Below are 17,713 nucleotides of genomic sequence, written 5' to 3' on the forward strand. Positions count from 1 at the left end.
AACAGAGGAAGTATAACAGCTATAGTCAAGTTAGGTTTAGTAGAATACTAATCTTTTTAAAAAAATCACTCTGAAGTCTGTAAGTGACAAGATCAAGAGTCTACAAAATATTATATACAATGTCAGGGTCCTCAATACTCCTAAACAAGTAGTTTTCGACCCTGGTTTCAGAATCTTCTTTACAACTAGACATATATATCTGATAAAAGAGCACATAATTTTCAGAGTATATTTTAACTGTAAAATTTCTTCAAGTGCAGTATATGCCCCAGCTCATCAGAATCACCAGGGTTGAAGATGCTTACTAAAAAATGCAGATTCTAGGCTCTCACACCAGACCACTTGAAGTAGAAGCTCTTGGGATGGTGCCTGGAAATCGCCATTTAAAACTTGCTCTCCCAGGTGATTCTCTCCCCTTCCCTCCTACAAGGTATCACTCTGCTGCCCAGGGTTGAGTGCAGTGGTGTGATTATGGCTCACTGCAGCCTCAATCTTCTGGGCTTAAGTGATCCTTCTACCTCAGTCTCTCAAACAGCGGGGACCACAGGCATGCACCACTACACCTAGCTAATTTTTTAATTTTTTTGTAGAGACAAGGTTTCCTTATGTTGGACAGGCTGGTCTCAAATTCCTGGGCTCAAGCCATCCTCCCACCTTGGCCTCCCAAAGTGCTGGGATTACAGGCATGAGCTACTGTGCCTGGGCCCAGGTGATACTAATGCATGCTAAAGAATCACTAAGTTATATTTAATAAATACAATTTTATGTAGATAGAAAGTAAGAGATTTTTTTGCTACTTCTCCTGACATACTTGCAAAAAGATTTACTACTAGAAATTATCTTATTTTAAAAACTGTTGAGCTAGTTTAGGTCGACAGGTAAAAGAGTGATATACTCCTAAAGAATCTTATAAAGTTGAAGTTTTCCCTATTAATCAAGAAGAATGTTGCCATGTTACTAGTTTTAGAGACAGGACTTTTAAAATGCTTTATTTATTTATTTAGACGAAGTCTTGCTTTGTTCCACTGCAATCTCTACCTCCTAGGTTCCAGGACTCTCCTGCCTCAGCCTCCTGGGTAGCTGGGATTACAGAGGCCTGCCACAGCTGATTTTTGTATTTTTAGTAGCAACAGGGTTTCACCATGTTGGCCAGGCTGGTCTTGAACTCCTGACCTCAAGTGATCCACCCACCTCGGCCTCCCAAAGTGCTGAGATTACAGGCGTGAGCCACCACACCCAGCCAAAATGTTTTGTCTTAGATCTCATAATTTCATCTTAACCTTTTGCTGTTGCTTTTTAAATTTGGTAATTCCCCTTTAATAATTCTTATTCATGAAGATGAAAGAAACTAGTCATTCTTTCCCCTCCTGAATTATACAAGATAAAGATTTCATTACCTCCATTGTCAGCTGTCGTTGGGCATCTTTGGAAGCTTGCAGGTGAAGTTTTAGTTCTTCCTTCTCAATCACATGCTAACAACACATTAAAAAAGACATGTGAAGCCTTTCCAAGTAAAATATAGTTACTTTCTTTTTCTTTTTTTTTGAGACAGAGTCTCGCTCTGTCACCCAGGCTGGAGTGCAGTGGTGTGATCTCGGCTCACTGCAAGCTCCGCTGCCTCCCAGGTTCACGCCATTGTCTTGCCTCAGCCTCCCAAGAAGCTGGGACTACAGGCGCCCGTCACCATGCCTGGCTAATTTCTTTGTATTTTTAGTAGAGACGGGGTTTCACCGTGTTCACCAGGATGGTCTCGATCTCCTGACCTTGTGATCCGCCTGCCTCGGCCTCCCAAAGTGCTGGGATTATAGGCGTGAGCCACCGCACCTGGCCAAATATAGCTATTTTCTTTCTTATAAAGACATGTGAAGAATTTCTCTCTGGGGTATCATCTTAGAGCCTATAAAAAGCTAACTTTTCAAAAGCTAAATAAGATGGGCATTCAAATACAAAGCCTATGAAGGTGTTCAGAGGACAATGGGCATGAGTCAATAATTTATACCACTTTCTGAGGAAGCGCTAACCCCATTTTACAAAGAGAAATAGTGACTTGAAAGTACTTATTCATGATATATTGTATGACGTAAAGATGATTAAAACAGCAATCAGGGCATTTTAAAAGGGCAGGGACCATGTTTATTTTGCTTACTATATCTAGCACTTAGTATGGTGTAAGATACTATGTCAGTGCTTAACAAATATCTGTTGAATGAATGAATAAACCTACTTCTTTAAGTTTATGCTGAAGGTCTACAATCTGCGACAAAAGAGAGGAAATCTCTTCTTGGTATCGAATCAGCTCATCACTCTTCCCTGACAATTCTTCAGTCATTCTGGACATCTGAGCATTTGTTTCACCTTGGAAGCAAAAAATATATTTTTTTAATTAATATAAATGCAGAGAAGGAGTTGGCAAACTATGACTTGTGAGCTAAATCTTGTTTTATAACAAGCACTGAACTGTTGTGAATAGATTTTTCTTTAACATTAAAAAAAAAAAAAAATCCAGAGAAACCAATAGAGAAAAATAAAGGTTCTTCTGAAATAGGCTAATGCTGGGAATCGAATAGGAATCAATGAAGCTAAAAAGAGAGATGACTTATAAAGGCAAGCAGGCTAAAGGTTTTGCTTCAATCCTTTTCCTTATGAAAACGATATTTGCTCAATCTTTTTCTTTATGGAGGAAAGAGGGCTGAAAGGAGAGCAAGTGCAAAGAGATAATCTCATTCATTTCTTTGAGAACTCTTTAGGGACATAAAATCCCACAAGCAACGAAAATTCATCTTAACAAATCTAACAAAGGAACATTTCCAGAATGGAACAGTCACAATCTATGACAGAATGTGATAAAGCTATGGAAATGCTTCTGTAGGAGACAGACTTTCAGGCATACCCCTTTCAGGGATACATGGCAAACTGAGTAAAGCCTCTAGAGCAATTATTATAGCCTGGCCTTCTTACACGCACATAAAATAGAGCCTTTAAAATTCCACTAGGAATTTATTCACTCTCTATTTCATATGAAAAATTTGATATGTAAATACAAGCAGAAAAGCTACTTCTCAGTGTCATATAAAGCTATTTAAAAATTGACAGACAGCCTCTAACATTTCAAAGGATGGCAATACGGAGGCAGGAGATCTGGATCTGAGAGCTCTTGGGCAAGTCATTTCCTGTATTTTAAGGTGTAAAAGGAGGATAGTGGATTCATGGTGGAGGAGAAAATTCAATTTATATTCCTTCTGGTTCTCTAATATTCTGCTATTCTAAGATATCACATTTTGAAGCCCATAGCCCAAATGAATTGATGATATTATCTATCATATTATTGCTTTCAACGTAAAAGGCTATATACAGTAGTCCCCTCTTATCTGTGGGGGATACATTCCAGGACCAGCAGTGGATACCTGAAACCACAGATAGTACTGAACTCTACACTATATATATTATGTGTTTTCCTAGAAATAAATAACTATGATAAAGCTTAATTTATAAATTAGGCACAGTAAGAGGTTAATAACTAGTAATAAAACAATTATAACAATATTCCAGCACCCTTTGGGGCCATTACTAAGTATAACAAGGGTTACCTGAACACAAGCACTGCAATATTGCGATAACTGACCTGGTAACTGACGGCTACTAAGAGATGGTTACTAAGTGACTGACAGGCAGGTAGTATATACGGCGTGGAGATGTTGGACAAATGGATGATTCATATCCTGGGAAATATGGACTAGGATGGCACAACATTTCATCATGCTACTCAGAATGGCTCGTGATTTAAAACTCATGAATTGTTTATTTCTGGAATGTCTGATTTAATATTTTCAGACTGCAGTCCGGGCCATGGTTAATGGAAATGATGAGAAGTAAAACTGCAGGTAAGGGATGACTGTTGTATTTACGGAGAAATTAAATATCTTTCTCCAGTGAAGCCAATCTTTTTCCAACTGATGTTTTAAAAAATTAGTTAACATTACCTCAAACTAAAACATACTCCTTTAAAGAAACATAACTGGCACTTTATACTCATTGATTGATAGGTTTTATGCCATCATTTAAGCCCTGGCTCTGCCACTTATCAGTTTTCTGACTTTGGCAAATCATCTTCCTCTATAGGACTATTTCCTCGTCAACAACATGAGAGCTTTGGTTCCTTTCACTCTAACATGCTATAACTTACTTATGAAACATAGGTCTGTAATGATAACTGCAATTTGAAACAAATATATTTCTTAAAAATACATATGGTATCTTATTTAGGGTTGTAGGCTCAATGTGATATTCCAAGATTTTCAGTAACCATTTAAAATTGTTTCTTGAGATGCTTCTACTGAAACCAGTGATCTAACTTCTGAGGTGGAGATACCCTACCAAAGAATTGTCCAAAAGGTACAAAAGAGAGTGTGTTAATACTCACGAAGTTCTTTAACACAGTCGCTGACAAGTTGTTGTTCCTTTTCTTCATAGGTAACAGTTTCTGTCTTTATGTGACAAGCCTTCAAGAAAAAAAATCAGTATGTGACAATACCTCCTACTGATTTTACAGAAATAACTACAAAAACCTTTAATTCTCATTTGAAGACTAAATTTCATCACTTACAAAGGAAAAAACCCAACAACCTGTTCATACATCTCTACCTGGCTAATCCCTGGCCTTGGCTAAAATGATCCTTGCTTAAGTAGGACTTCCTCGATGCCCATACTATGCAAGTTCACAGAATCCTATAAATTTCTGAGATAGCTCTTATCACAGTTGTAACTACTTAGTTACTTGTGTAAACTCCACAAGATACATTTTCTATCCTGTGACTTTCACTATTGTACTGTCAACCTGCTACTAACCACTTTTCAGTGGGATATAAGAACAATGGAAGGCAAGGCAAATACATCTCCTTGTCCACGATGCTCTAATTGGAGTGCCAATAGCAAATCCTTACTTATGCCATATTTCACCTCAATAGTACCTGGACGTGAACTTTATAGCCTTTAAAGTAAAGGAAAATGGGAATTAGGTTGAACGTACCTTGGATCGAAGAGCCATATTCTCTTCTTCCAGTTCCTTGAGCTTTTCTTGCAGCATTTCCAACTGCAGCAACCCTTGAGATAAGCTAAAGGACTCATTGAACCGAAGAGGTGTAGAACAGCTGGAATCAGTTTCACTTTCTTCAGAGGCAATGGAGACAATTCGAAGTAACTCATCTTTCTTGGATAGCTCATGCTGCAGCTGATTAACCTGTCCATATAAAATGCTTGATTTTCATGTTCTTTATTTTGCATTATTTACAGCAATATAGCTTCTAATTCATGGAACAATTATTTTTCATCATAAAACAAAATCACAAAATCAGCTGCTCGGTTTTACTGACTAATGTAACAAGTACTAAAAAGAGAGTAATAAACCCCAGATATCTCCTAAGTTACAATTTTAGAGCATTAGTTCAATAGTATAGCTTTTTTTCCACCCTAGGTGAGAAGAAAAGCCAATTTTCATATTGTATATATGATAGGAATATAGGAGAAAAATTCACCTAAGATAATAATACAGTCATAGTTGAAAACACGACAAAACTGACAAACCTTCAAAGTATCAGAATAGATCCCTACTTCAAATTGTTATCATAAGGGCTTGTAATTTTAAGATGTATATCACTGTGCATGTCTTCCTAGTACTGATTTTAGTTCTAGGAACAAATAGTTTCAATCTAAAGGCTCGAATGTTATAATCCATAATGCATTCATAAAATGCAAATGAAACCAGATAAAAATAACAGGTTACAGAAAATTTGAAATGTAACCATTCGAGTTAATAATAAATCAGTTCTTACTATAGAGGTTTATTGCCATGGAATAAATATATTTTCAAAGTTTCTTTTTCCTTTCTTCCTTTGTTTGGTTTTTGAATAAAGATGCCAAGATATTTGGGTAACTATTTTTTAAAAATAAATTTCAGATAAGATCACACACAAAGTCTACACAAAAGGGTATGGACAATTTTAATATCTAAGCAGGGTGCCACAGGTATTACAGATACTTAATATAGACTTTAAGTTGACCAAGGTAGTCATGTGAGTTCTCCTCTGTACAATTAACATTTAATTTCTCTACTGATTAGTTTAATGGACACCGACAAACTCAACAAGTACTGGTGCTATTTATCTATTGCCATCGTCTCAGGGACACCTAGGAAAATAAATTTTCAACTGCATAAAACCTAATTATTTCATGCTGCAGATATTTGATCAAAGGCTTACTTGATCAAAGGCTTGTCCCAATTGCTCCTCCAGGGATTCATTCTGCTCAGATAAGACATGGTTCCGCTTTAAGAGAGCTTGTCCAATTCGAGCAGCGAGTTCCAGATCACGATCTCTCTGTTAAAATACCAAATACACCTTTTCTTTGAGTATAAACAAGATTACATGGCAGTTCAGAAATGCTGTGGTCAGTTTTGGTAAAATCAAAAGCAATGTTCTAAAAAGCATCAAGATTCATTTTAATGCCCGGATACCACAAATAAACACAGGCTCTGGCACACAGGTAGTGCTTTAAACGTTGGTCAAATGGATGACCATCACTGTTCTAAATGAAAGAGGACATCCCTTTTCTTGATATCAGGTGAGATTTATTGATCATCCTAGTAAATTAAGAGTCTAGCAACCCAAACTTTAAACTTACAATTTTTGGGAATTGGAAAATGAACATAGTCTTTAAAAATGAGGATGGGGTCTGTACAGTAAAAGCTCAACAAATATTTGTTGAATGCAATTGTGTATCAAGCATGGTAATGATACAGAATTAGGTATTTAAGATACGGATCAGGTGGGTATGTAAAAAAAAGAGTTCCATTTAGGGCAAAGCTATGTGCATTCAGCAGCTTAGAGGAAAGTGCAGCCAAGAGCTCTGTTGCCAACTGGTTCAAGAGTGATGATATGAAATAAAATAGGAGGTAAAATACTGCAAATTTTGAGGCCACAGGATTCTGCCTAGAGTATAGAGAAGAAAGAAGTCTAAAGAAGCTGGTGGTAATCATGCAGGGAAGTCTGTAGAAAAGTCAAGCAATAGGCTTCCACCCAGAGTTATTATTTCTGGACAGATAGTGATACTTGGCAAGGGCATCGGAATTCCATCTGCGTGGTAGTGGTGAAGACTGTATTCTGTAGGAGAGAAAACTGTCAATATACATCTCACTGCCTTGTATGTGATCTACTTACAGTAATTATTATATAAATAAAATTAAGCTTCTATCCTTTCTCTCCATAGGCATATGAAAATTGAGGGATTATCTCCACATTTTTAAGGCTCATTTTAAATATACACTAAGCGGCATACATAGAAATCATTCTGGAGAGCTGGGGGTAGGGGGAGAAGGATATGTTAGAGAAAGACTGTCTTCAATAAGATCAACTGAAACAGGTACAAAGGGAGACCTCTACTGATTGCCAACTAGAGGATATACACTATATATCAAAAATGCCATAGACAAAGTGAGCTCAAATCATAGCCCAAACTAAAAGTAAAAAGGGGAGATATTCCAAACCGTAGGTATTGATTTGCAATGATAATGATACTGCTTTCTGAATGAGCAGCTCTGCTGTAGGGTATGTAACAGCAGGGGTTATTTTAAAATGATTTTTTTTTTAAAGATTAATGCTTTTCTAGGAAGGGGAGGCCAGCCAACACCATTAAATAAATAATTAACTATAAATCCTCTATAGCATCATCACAATAATAAACTTCAGGAAACATTCTTTGAAATGTCAGTTGTTCCAGTAGTAACAACCTTATACAAAATAACCCAGAGCACATACAACATTTTCCATTTGACGTGCAAATTTGATCCTCAAGTTTTACCTTTTTGTACTGGAGAAAGAAAAGATATTCCTACCTCTGCCAGGAGATGTGTAACCATGTCGATGTCATTGTAAGTTTTGGTCATCTGCTCCACCCTGTCTGTGCCTAGAACTAATATAGTTAAAAACAACTATTTATAGGCTTTAGCAATAATGGAAAAATTTAAATATTAATAAGAATTGAGAGATAACAACAACAAAAACTTCAGGTTTTTACAAAAAGTCAATCAGGAGAATAAAAATATATGTGAAAAAAAGAAATGTTTCATGTATTAGACACTCAAGAAATAGTCCAATCATTACAAACAAAGTGCACATCATACAATAATTAAGAAAGTATCAAATGATCATAAGGCAGTCACATCTTGACTATCTCCTACTTCCCTGGTAAGACAGGAAGTTTGGGACACTCACTTATGAGAATGATGGCTGGGAGAATGGATTGTTACTGATAGATTTACAGTCTAATCTAAATTAAAGTTACTAACGGGTATTAGTGAGGGGTTATGCTGTCACAAAGGAATTTAATTGGAATTCTGCTGTGATTATCTTAACCATCTATGATCATCTACCACATGAGCTAATGTAAACAAGGAACAGGACTTGTAGGACTTTTTCTGGTTCTGTTATGAACCATTATTCCTTTAAGCTTAATTAAAAACCCTTTATCTGTATAAAAATCTTTCTCCCATCCAGGTCTCAGCTATAAAATAAATTGCATGCTACATTATCAGTTGTATAATTCAAGCCCTGTATTTCTACACTTCACAAATTCAGGAATTGTCAATATACCTGGATAATTTAGTTCAAAAGAGAAGGGCAAATATGACTCCAATGATTCCAGTCACACTAAACAGTATCTTAAAGTTAATAAGGCATAACAAAAGAGGGCTCTTTTGACTTTGAACATGATATGTTACTGCAGAACACAAATCTGTGTTTGACTTAGACTGCTTTTATTACAACTAGTTTGCCTTGAAGTGTGAAAAGGAAAGGGGCTTTGGAGTAGAAAAGCTGAATTCATAAATTTTAGGGAGCTGGAACAAGTCATTTAACCCTTCTGAGATTAAGATAATAAATATGGAGGCGATAACACATCTCATGAGGTTATTAAGAAGATCAAATATGATAATCTACTGAGCAATAAATTATTCGGTAAACTGCTAAGTATCATATAACTGTTTATAATTACTACTCCTAAACAGAACTGGTAGGTATGAAATGATCCTGACTTTATATTCTTTGAGTTGGCAGTAATTTGTAGTTCCATAGTCCCATCTTAACACTTTAGGGTATCCAAAAGACTGAGTATGAAGGGATATCATTAGATATGTTTTACTTTTATCTGAGCTTTTTATTTTCTCCCTAGCACCACTGACTAAAATGAATCTGGGAATTACCTATAGCTTAATTATTAATAACAGCCTTATTCCTAGTTAAAAGTAAAACAAAGTGCTGGCTTGATGGTAATGAGGAGATAACTAAAAAAGATTTAAACTGAAAATATAAAAACTTTTCTTAAAACCTAGAAATAAACATTTGTACTCCAAAAGAATTTATATTTACAAATAGAGAAACTAACACAATGATTTTGCCACAGTGATAAGAGAAACAGACTTTTGGGCCTAAGGAATAGACACAGTATAATTTGGTAGCATAGCGGGAACAAAGGATTAAATAATTAAGGCAAATACTTACAGTGAATGGTCTCCTCTACTTCTGGTCTCAATAACAAAATTAGGAGAAAAATATAAAATCAACATATCCATGCTCTAAACTAATTACAGAAAACCAGACAATGGTTGTAAACCCAAATGCAGTATAGAGCAATGGCTCTTAACTCCAGATTCTGATTTAATTAATTTCAGGGAGCCCTATGGCGCTGGTAGTATGTAGAAGATTCCCAGGTGTTGAAAATGACGTGGAGCCAGGAATTAAAATCACCAATCTAGGGTTAACACCCAAAGCAAAAATCAGGCATCCTATAGACTCAGTTAAAACCAGTTTTTATACAACTAGTTTAAAAAACACACGACATAATTGACCAGAGTTAAAGATGAAGTGGCAGATTTAACTTGGAGTAAGACTAGTAAGTTAAGGATATAAAAAACAACTGTGAACCACAAGTCATATATGATGAAAGGGGAATAAAAAAATGAAGGACACAGTAACACAGTAAAGAAATGTTTAGAATAAAATATGTTTTAGTAAGGAGGAATGAAAATATATTTCCTATAAATGCTTACCATCTGTTACAGCATAAAAATTTAAAGCTGAACCTTAAGAAGTTATCTAGTTTAATGATCTTACTTTCCTGTATGAGGAATCTTCTCTGAGAGAAATTATGTGGCACGTTCAAGACCGCGAAGAAAGTTATTAGTGGCAAAGCTAGGATTTTACTATGGAGATGATGAGATGATAATAACGCTCATCTCACAAGGTCATTAGAAAAAACTCAGATGATTTAAGAGGCCAGTAATGAGCTCTTTCCACTTTGCTGCTGTTTCTGCCGCAGCCCCACTAAGAACATAAAAGAGTCCTTGTCGAATGAAATACCAGCATATACATCTGTGAATGCATGTTATATAATAAAACAGCATAGATTCCAATTTTGCTTTTTAAAGTGTGAGCATATCTATAAATATCTATATTGAAGAGAGCCTGGAAGGATATACATTAAAATGTTAATGTAGTTATCTCTGGGTAAGGATTATGGCTGATCTGTTTTCTTTTCAGTGTTTTGCCAATTTTCCATAAAGAACAAATGTTATCTTTCCAAACAGAAAAAAACCCAGAAAACAAAAAACAAAAAAAAAAACTCCACAAAAACCCAGCAACCCTTGTTAAAAAGTTTCAAAAAGCAAAAATGAACTTTAAAATGCCTAAGTATTTGTTATGGCAAAGAAGTTATATAGTGCAATCAGAATTTTCAAATTCTTACATTGTATGCGCAGCCTAGATACTACCAACTCACAAAAGCTGGGCCTCTTCAATCGCACAGAAAGATGTCAGGCACAAAACAGAAAGGAACACAATGGATTTTTCTCTCTGCAGTGGAATCAGTTTTGTCTTCTCTTCCTTAACACAACACTCCTGATAAAGACATGCTGCTTGGAACGATTCCAAAAGTACTCAGGGCAAAACTCTTAAGTGTTTAATGTCTTGGCTTTTAGACATTGTAATTAAATGCTTCAAAAACCACAGACTAGTTCTTCATCATAATTCTGTAACCAAGAATGTAGAGATAGCCAAGCAGGTTGTCTTTGTTAAAATCAATCCTATCAAAACATATTTTCCCTTCAGTTTTCAGTTGTTGAAAATATGTTAAATGATACAGAAATTAGCAACGATCCTTGCTTATTTCCAGACACGCACTTTCCTAACTCTCTAAAAAAGTATTTATACATCAGGGAGATGATAGATATTTTTACAGAACAATTTTGCAACTTGTTTCCAGAGGTTGTTAATTAATGTACAATATTTTTGGTGTAATATTTGGAGAATCTAATGTTCCTGAAAATATGGGGTGGGAGTTTAACATACATAAGCACTTCACTAATCCTTACTTTATGTTCTAGCCCTGCATAATTTCACAGTAACCGGCTCAATCTCAGATTATTTTCAGGATGGGAAACACCGTTGATAATCCATTCTAGTATTTGCCATTTACATGAGATGGTGCTTGATAGTTCTCTCATATGTCCCTTTTCAAGATCTAAAGTTTTTACCCCAATTATTGAATTCCAAAAAGAATTCTAATCCTGCAGCACTCTCCAACGTTCTCACACCAAAACCAACAAAACCAACAACAAAAAAATAGAAATGAAACACAAACAGTGCCCACATGGCATAGTAAAAGCTACAATAGCTCCTGACAACTACAGACCGGTCCTGAGGTTTTAACCCTAAAGAAGCGACCACAGCCATTGCTGCTACGATACAGCAAACATTTCTGCCTTCAAAATGACTGAGAGAAACTGATGATACACACCATCTAGGGCAGTCTTTCTCAACAGAATTCCAGGGCAGAATCAGGCCCTACAGACCATTTGAATGACAATTTTCTCAATTCTCCCAAGGACTGTACAAAGCTAGTACCTGATGCATGGATGATAAGGCAATCCATTGTATAAACGCTAAGTGTCTTAGAGTATATAGCTTAATTCTCTTGTGGAACCGAAGGAGAGAGTTTATCTAGGGGAAAAATAAATCTGCTAACCTCTATGACTGGGCTTATGGTTAACACTTCCTGAACTTCATCTGTCATACGTCCTTTTCTGCCAGTACAGGTTAATAATTTTTGAGGGCAGAGCCTGAGGAAAAGTATACCTACTAACTGGAAGTAATAACTTCTATGACCATATTTGTCTGCAAAATTATACACTCTCCCCAATTCCTTAATTCTCCTATTAATGTCACTGTGAAATGGCCATTTACTTTGGTTGGCAATGCTTTGTATCAGTGGTTCTCAAACTTGAGTGTGCATCAGTATCACCAGGAAGACTCTTTAAAACGCAGACAGCTAGGACTGTCTTACTCCCAGAGTCTCAAAATCAATGGATTGATTGATTTTGTAGGTGGAGTAGGGGGCCCAAGTACATGAATTTCTAACAATTTCTCAAGTGACATTGATTGCAGGGGTCCACACTTTGAGAACCACTGCCTAAAATAAAACTTAGATAATCAATCATTTTTCCCCCTCTTATGCCTTAGGAAGTGGTAAAGGTGATGATCCTCTATTACCAAATAAAACCCCCTGAAAGAATCATGTTTCTAACATTAGCCTTTAAATGAATAAATGGTACAGTCTGTAACGTGTTCTGATTGCACGGCTCCCCCACAGCTCACTCTGGGACTCAGTCTTAATAAAATCAAGAAAACCCTGGGGTGGCCTGTTCCGCAGGTAAAACACTTTTTGACCATCTTAAACTTTACATGCGTGTGGCAGGGACTGGGATGGATTGATTGATTTTTTTGCCCACTCATTGTCTCCCAATGTTCTATCTTAAAAGTAAACAATCTCTTTCTGGATTGGGTGACTTCAGAGAACTACCCACTCTTCCCCATTTCTTGTGAGATAGGCTCCGAAGCTCAAATGCTGGCTACATTTCCTTCCAAATCACTATCTTCTCACAGCTCTTTCAATTTCTTTGTGTTATATAAGAAAGTGCCTTTGCCTGTGCCGCCTTTTTACTACGTGTTAAAATTCATTTTAATAAGCACAAGTATCCACTGGCATGTGAGAGGAAGAGATATGCCCAAAGTAACCCAGGGAGCTGAGCTCTAAGATGGTCTGCCAGGGTACATCGTAATTATTCAAAACCACAAATCTCGAAATCTCAGAGGGATAGAAAACTGTGGGAAAGGGTGAGAGAATGTGTTGTATCTTCCTTTTTAAACTTTGGTCAATTTGCTAAATAAAATAAATCATTTAGCTTTTACATTCACAAGGTATAAATGCATAATGAAGTTTATATGTGATTTAACCATTAACCTTTAAAATAACAGTGGAATTTAAAGTACAGTGCAAAGGTAAATTATCAGTATCATCCTAGCTTATTTGCTTCACGATCTTAGGTATATCATGTATAGTTCAATTTTCAAACTGTTGAAGTGAAAATAGTACCATTACACTAAAGAAATAGGATAGTTTTCCAGAACCCTGAAGTATGGGTCAGTATCATCCTATTAATCTCAAGTTTTAGATTGCTCCCTTGGACACTATCATTTTGTAAAAAGTCTTGGAAAGTATTTTAAATTTTGCCTTTTATTTTCTAGGCTTTTTACTTATAATTCATCCTAAAAGTTAACTCCATTAAATCATGATCTAAGACTACTTTCTAGCTACAGTTTTGCCGCTCAGTAGCTGAGAGGACAAAGAACAAATAAACTGAAGGGCACTTTCTGTGACACTTTATCAAAATAATGACAAACTAAATTTATCCAGATGAAATTTCAGTTTGAAAGTTCTTGGCAATTTAGGCCGGGTGTGGTGGCTCACACCTGTAATCTCACCACTCTGGGAGGCCGAGGCGGGCGGATCACAAGGTCGGGAGTTCAAGACCAGCCTGACCAACATGGTGAAACCTCGTCTCTACTAAAAATACAAAAATTAACTGGCATGGTGGGGTGCGCCTGTAATCCCAGCTACTCAGGAGGCTGTGGCAGGAGAATCGCTTGAACCTGGGGGGCAGAGGTTGCAGTGAGGTGAGTTCGTGCCACTGTACTCCAGCCTGGGCAACAGAGCGAGACTCTTGTCTCAAAAAAAAAGAAAAGAAAGTTCTCAGAAATTTAAACACTCAAGGAACAAAGGGAACCAGAAATAAGAAACACTGTTCCTTCTAAAAACGATTTTCCAGAAAAATCTCAAGCAAGCAAATTCTCAAACTAAAATGTCAAGAAAACCTTTGGAGCTTTAATTTAACTTAATTTAGCTATTTAAAAGAAATATTAAGGACAAAAACACAATTGTATTTGGGCTTCTTGATATTTCAGTTTCTGAAATAATGTTTATACATTATTTATATTTATACATCAAAAACAATCTGGCATTAAAACACTACAACACTCACTGGGCTTCTTGATATTTCAGTTTCAGCTGAAACAATGTTTATAATTTTTTTTGAGTAGTAGTAAGTTCTAAGAAACGACTAGAAAAAACTTCTAGGAAACTAGTGCTAAAAACAAGTTAATGATTATGATGAAAATGAGTATTGCACAATAGTCATTCTCCAACAACAATCTGGCATTAAACACTGAAGCACTCACTGGGAAAATGTCTAGGATCTGATGCAATCACCTACTTAATTCTAATAAAAGGAATTTCACAAACATATCAATATTGAACTCATAAGATTTTATTATATATCCTAATAGCTACTGTGCACAAAACATTTTTTACCAAATGAATTTTTAGAAAAGTAATTTCAGCCTTAATGCAGATTTTTGGGATAAAATCAAATGCAAAAAGGTCTCCATACCTCGAAGTTCAAAAATTTCCTTGTCTTTTCTAATAGGTTGGTGTAAAACAGACCTATTTTTAGGACAAATCTGGCTCAGTCTCTCACTTAGGAATCCTTAAATAATAAATATTACTATATAGCATATATTTATTTATCCTGCCATTATTAAAACTTCTTATGTATCTAAGAACTATGCTTAATTATGCTGACATAATTCTTGTGACTGTGTTTAATAAAGATATTAATAAAGATAAAAGTCAAAAGCTGATAGCTTAGGATACCAAACTACTGGGATAATAAATGTTGACAGTTATAAAGGAATATTAAAATTTTAAATCACTTCGCTTTTTAAAAAGTTCCCTTTTCTACTCAGTCTGAGGAATATATCAAGTCATGAAAACATCTAAGTATGTTTGCAACACTGGACACTGAGAGTCCTAAGGATGACAAACTTTCTGCATTCAGATGTAACACAGAATTATCTCTTCCTGTGAAATCAGTTCACATGAAAGTAGGTATACACTGAACAATGGCTATTAAACATCAATGCTTTAAAAATCGATAGCAAGATACCCATGATCATTACTTCAATGCACAGACTAAAAGAGTAAAAAAATACTCACTCATATAGCGGAAAGTCTCTTCAGCAAGGACTGGAGAGAGGGCATCAGATGCATGTTGCTGCTGGTGTGGAGACTGAGTCCAGTCTTGATTTTCATATAGAAAGAGAGTGTCTACTTTTAGCCTATACTGTGGTAGTTGTTCTTCTAGCAGACTCACCAGCTCAACTTCAGGGAGATCCTCATTGGAGCAGACATCTGAAGAGGAGAGTCTATGTAAATGAATCCAATATATTTCAACTTTTACTAGGCTACAAATTATGAAAATTAGTTTTTCTAAAGTAGGACAACCAAAGAAATACTAGACAAGATCATTTCTCCACTGATTTTTATTAGTATATCCTAGTAGTATAGTTTTTTTTTCTTTTAGTAAGAGAACTTCTAAAGTAAAAATGATGGCATACATTTTTTTGACAGTAATTTTTAAAAAGTATTTTTAATTGACACAAAATAATTGGATATATTTATGGGGTACATGTGATATTTTGACACCTGTATACAATGTATAATGATCAAATCAAGGTAATTAGCACATTCCTTACCTCAAGCATTTATCATTTCTTTGCATTGAGGACATTCAAAATCCTACCTTTTATCTGTTTGAAAATATACAACAAATTATTGCCAAGTATAGCCACCCTATGGTGCTAAAGAACACTGGAACTTATTCCACCTATCCAGCTGTAATTTTGTATCTGTTAACCAACATCTCCTGATCCCTCCTTCCTGCTACCCTTCCTAGCCTCTAGTAATCACTATTCTACTCTCTACTTCTAGATCAACTTTGTCAGCTTCCACATGAGTGAGAACATGCAGATACCACAAATCTGAATTATATACTATCTAAATATATTGCTTAGTGACTATAACTATGTTTTTTTTATTTTAAATTTTAAAATTTTTAAATTTTAGGTTCAGGGGTACATGTGCAGGTTTGTTATATAGGTAAACTCATGTCATGGGGGTTTGTTGTACACATTATTTTGTCACCCAGGTACTAGGCCTAGTAACCCAACAGTTATTTTTTCTGATCCTCTCCCTCTTCCCACCCTCATCCCTCACATACGCCCGTCTGTTGTTCCTGTCTTTATAACTATGCTTTTAAAGTTTAGAATTTGTAGAAATTTCATATTTTCTTCCTATCAACCTATTGAGTACTGTTTAAAAGAGGTCTATGTCTCTGAAGCAGTGGCAGGCTGCTTAATTTTTAAACAGTATTTTTAACTGACACAAAATAATTGGATATATACTTTCTAAAAACAAAGTGAAAGGGGTCTGATCTCAACTTACATGCTTGGGGGAAAAAGCAATACAAAGCAACCAGCAGAAAATAGTTTCAAAGGGATAAAATGATATGCTCTTTAATAACAAAATTTGAATTCTGTGGATGATTCTTCAAAATCTGGAAAAATTACATTTTAGTATATTCTCATAGTCACTAAATGTTTTTAAAAATTGCATTAAATTTTACTGAGCACTGGCACTGAAATAAGTACTTTATCATTTTTATTTTAAAGAAATGGTACATCTAAATCTCAAAACATGTGAGGTGAAGAAAATCGGAAAGGGGAGGGAAAAAAAGTTTCCTCTAAAAAATCTTCTCTATCCTTCACATAACATAAATTTAATATGGTATAGCGATAGTTCTGGTCTGAGTCCTGACTCTACACATACCACAATGTGACACTGGGTAAGTTACCTCAATTCTAACCCTCAGTTTCCTCATCTGTAAAATGGAGAAGGTACTTACCTCCTAGGTTATATGAATTAAATGAGACAAATGCATGAAAAATACTAGTATTTAGTACAATGCCTTGCACACTGTGGAGGCACTCTATCAATGTCAGCTTCTTTTTTTTTTATTTTTAGAGAAGTAAAGTTTATTACATTTGAAGCAATACAGCAGAAATCTCAAAAGTTTACCCATTAAATACAGTTTAATTCTTACAAATCTCCTTTTGAAAATGCAATTTACCGTGTTAGCCAGAAACTAGCCGGGCGAGGTGGCGGGTGCCTGTAGCCCCAGCTACTCCAGAGGCTGAGGCAGGAGAATGGCATAAACCCGGGAGGCGGAGCTTGCAGTGAGCTCAGATTAGGACACTGCACTCCAGCCTGGGCGACAGAGCAAGACTCTGTCTCAACAACAACAACAACAACAACAACAAAAAAAAAAAAAAAAAAAAAAAGAAAGAAAATGCAATTCATATATGCTGCAACCTCAGAAGTTTGAATTTGAAATGAAATATGAAGTTAACAGTCAGGGAAGTCACATCAGAGTGCT

General features: G+C 35.8%; 1 protein-coding gene across 1 annotated transcript in view; it reads right to left on the minus strand.

The window, feature by feature from the left end:
• TRAK2 (trafficking kinesin protein 2) overlaps positions 1–17,713 on the minus strand; it is a 76,850-nt gene that overhangs the window by 17,409 nt on the left and 41,728 nt on the right. The window contains exons 3-9 of the mRNA XM_025404432.1: positions 15,436–15,630; positions 7,886–7,962; positions 6,255–6,371; positions 5,027–5,236; positions 4,421–4,499; positions 2,225–2,355; positions 1,398–1,472 (exon numbers count right to left, since the gene is read on the minus strand). Of these exons, the coding sequence (XP_025260217.1) occupies positions 1,398–1,472; positions 2,225–2,355; positions 4,421–4,499; positions 5,027–5,236; positions 6,255–6,371; positions 7,886–7,962; positions 15,436–15,630 (884 nt within the window). The remainder of the gene's footprint in view (positions 1–1,397; positions 1,473–2,224; positions 2,356–4,420; positions 4,500–5,026; positions 5,237–6,254; positions 6,372–7,885; positions 7,963–15,435; positions 15,631–17,713) is intronic.

Source organism: Theropithecus gelada, chromosome 12 (assembly GCF_003255815.1).
Source record: "Theropithecus gelada isolate Dixy chromosome 12, Tgel_1.0, whole genome shotgun sequence".
NCBI classification, from domain to species: Eukaryota; Metazoa; Chordata; class Mammalia; order Primates; family Cercopithecidae; genus Theropithecus; species Theropithecus gelada.